Source organism: Rhinopithecus bieti, unplaced genomic scaffold (genome assembly GCF_001698545.2).
Source record: "Rhinopithecus bieti isolate Rb0 unplaced genomic scaffold, ASM169854v2 scaffold_28846, whole genome shotgun sequence".
Classification (NCBI taxonomy): domain Eukaryota; kingdom Metazoa; phylum Chordata; class Mammalia; order Primates; family Cercopithecidae; genus Rhinopithecus; species Rhinopithecus bieti.
Window position 1 is genome coordinate 1,002,305 of NW_016813231.1, and position 2,268 is coordinate 1,004,572.

Below are 2,268 nucleotides of genomic sequence, written 5' to 3' on the forward strand. Positions count from 1 at the left end.
AAAAAAAAAAAAAAAAAAAAAAAGAAATGGAAGAGTCAGGAAGGAGTGTAAATGTTGTTTTAATTGGGGTGGCAAAGAATAAATGAACAAAAGTCTAAAATATAGATATGGAAGTTCTAAGAATGGACATTTAAGACAAAGGAGATGAAAGCTACTGCTGTTCTGAGTTTGCTGGTGTTGGGGGTGGGGAAACCACGACACTCTGAAGAGTATAAATTATTTTTAGCCTTACTGTATCTTCCAGATTTTTTTCAAATTCCTCTAGAAATCGAGTCATAGCAGGGTCACCTTCAAAATCATTAAAATGATTATTTACCCATAATAATACAATCCGTGTCACCTGTGGAAACATAAATAGGCAGCATACGGTTATAAGAGGCATTCCTTCTGCAAAACTAGATTCTAAAAGCATGTCTAAAACTCATGAAGAACTGACAACCCTCTTGATCCCTCCCTTGTGTAAAAAAGGCTCATTCTAATAGAAAGGCATGGCTTAGTTTGAGCTTTTGCTTCCCTGTGTACAGAAGTAACAGAGCCAGGATTCTCTCCACTCAGTGAGAAGACACAAGGCTGTTTGTTAAGATAAAAGAAGTACATAGAATATCTATTTCAGGTAGCACCTTAAAATGCAAACTTCATGTCATAAAGCAGGCAATCCTATCAATCAAAAATCCATATCAAAAGCGTTTCCATGGTCAAGAACATGTTTAACCAAAATTGTAACAAAAACAAATCTGAGTCTGGTGCGGTGGCTCACACCTGCCATCCCAGCAACTTAGGTGGCTGAAGCAAGGAGGATCCCTTGAGTCCAGGAGTTTGAGACCAGCCTGGGCATAGCAAAACCCTGTCTCTATAAAAATTAAAAAACAAAACAAAAACTCTTACAAATCTGAAACTTCTTTCATTATAAACACTGTAAATTTTCAAACTGCAGAATCGTTTGCTCAAGAAAAGTTAAAAATTAAGCTGATTTGAATAATGTGCCTAACGATGTAAGGAATGAGCCATATTTTTTAAAATTGTGGTAGATTCCACATAAAATTCACTATTTTAATGATTTTAGAGTTCATAATCCAGTAGTATTTAGTACCTTAACAATATTGTGTAACCATCACCACTGTCTACTTCTGAGTTCTGGAACATTTTCATCACTCCAAAAGAAAACCTCAAACTCATTAAGCATTCGCTTACCATTCTGCCCTCTCTCCAGCCCCTGGCAGCTATTAGTCTGCTTTTCTGTCTATTTGTCTGTTCTGGCTATTCCACATAAATAGAATCATACAATACCTAGTCTTTTGTGACTGGCTTCTTTTACTTAGCTTAATGTTTTCAAGGTTCATCATGGTATAGTAAAGTATTAATACTTCTTTTCTTCTTATGGCTGAATAATATTTTATTGTATGGCTATACCACATTTTGTTTATCCACGATGGGCATTTGGGTCATTTGGCTATTGTCAATAGTGCTGCTACAAATATTTATGTACAAGTTTTCATTTGCACACCTGTTTTTGATTCTTTGGGTATATACCTAGGATTAGAATTGCTGGGCTATATGGTAACTCTATGTTTAACTTTTTGAAGAACTGCTCAAACTGTTTTTCCGCAGAGGTAATACCATTTTATATTCCTATCATCAATGTGTGTACGGTGGGGGTGGGGAGGCGGGTTCAATGTCTCCATACCGTAGGCAACATCTGTTACTTTTTCTTTCTTCCCCTTTTAAAAGCCATCCTAGCGGGTGTAAAGTAGTATCTCATTGAGGTTATGACTGCATTTCTCTATGATTAATGATGTTGATTCAAAATGGATTCAAGACTTAAATGTTAGACCTAAAACCATTAAAACCCTAGAAGAAAAACTAGGCAATACCATTCAGGACACAGGCATGGGCAAGGACTTCATGTCTAAAACACCAAAAGCAATGGCAACAAAAGCCACAATTGACAAATGGGATCTAATTAAACTAAAGAGCTTCTGCATAGCAAAAGAAACTATCATCAGAGTGAACAGGCAATCTACAGAATGGGAGAAAATTTTTGCAATCTACTCATCTGACAAAGGGCTAATATCCAGAACCTACAAAGAACTCAAACAAATTTACAAGAAAAACACAACCCCATGAAAAAGTGGGCAAAGGATATGAACAGACACATCTCAAAAGAAGACATTTATGCAGCCAACAGACATGAAAAAATGCTCATCATCACTAGCCATAGAGAAATGCAAATCAAAACCACAATGAGATACCATCTCACACCAGTTAGAA

General features: G+C 36.2%; 1 protein-coding gene across 1 annotated transcript in view; it reads right to left on the reverse strand.

Annotated features, from left to right (window-relative positions):
* The window catches only part of RAPGEF6 (Rap guanine nucleotide exchange factor 6), a 134,833-nt gene that overhangs the window by 68,310 nt on the left and 64,255 nt on the right, over nt 1-2,268 (reverse strand). Inside the window, 1 exon segment of the mRNA XM_017847862.1 lies at nt 233-340. Coding sequence (XP_017703351.1) covers nt 233-340 — 108 coding nt within the window.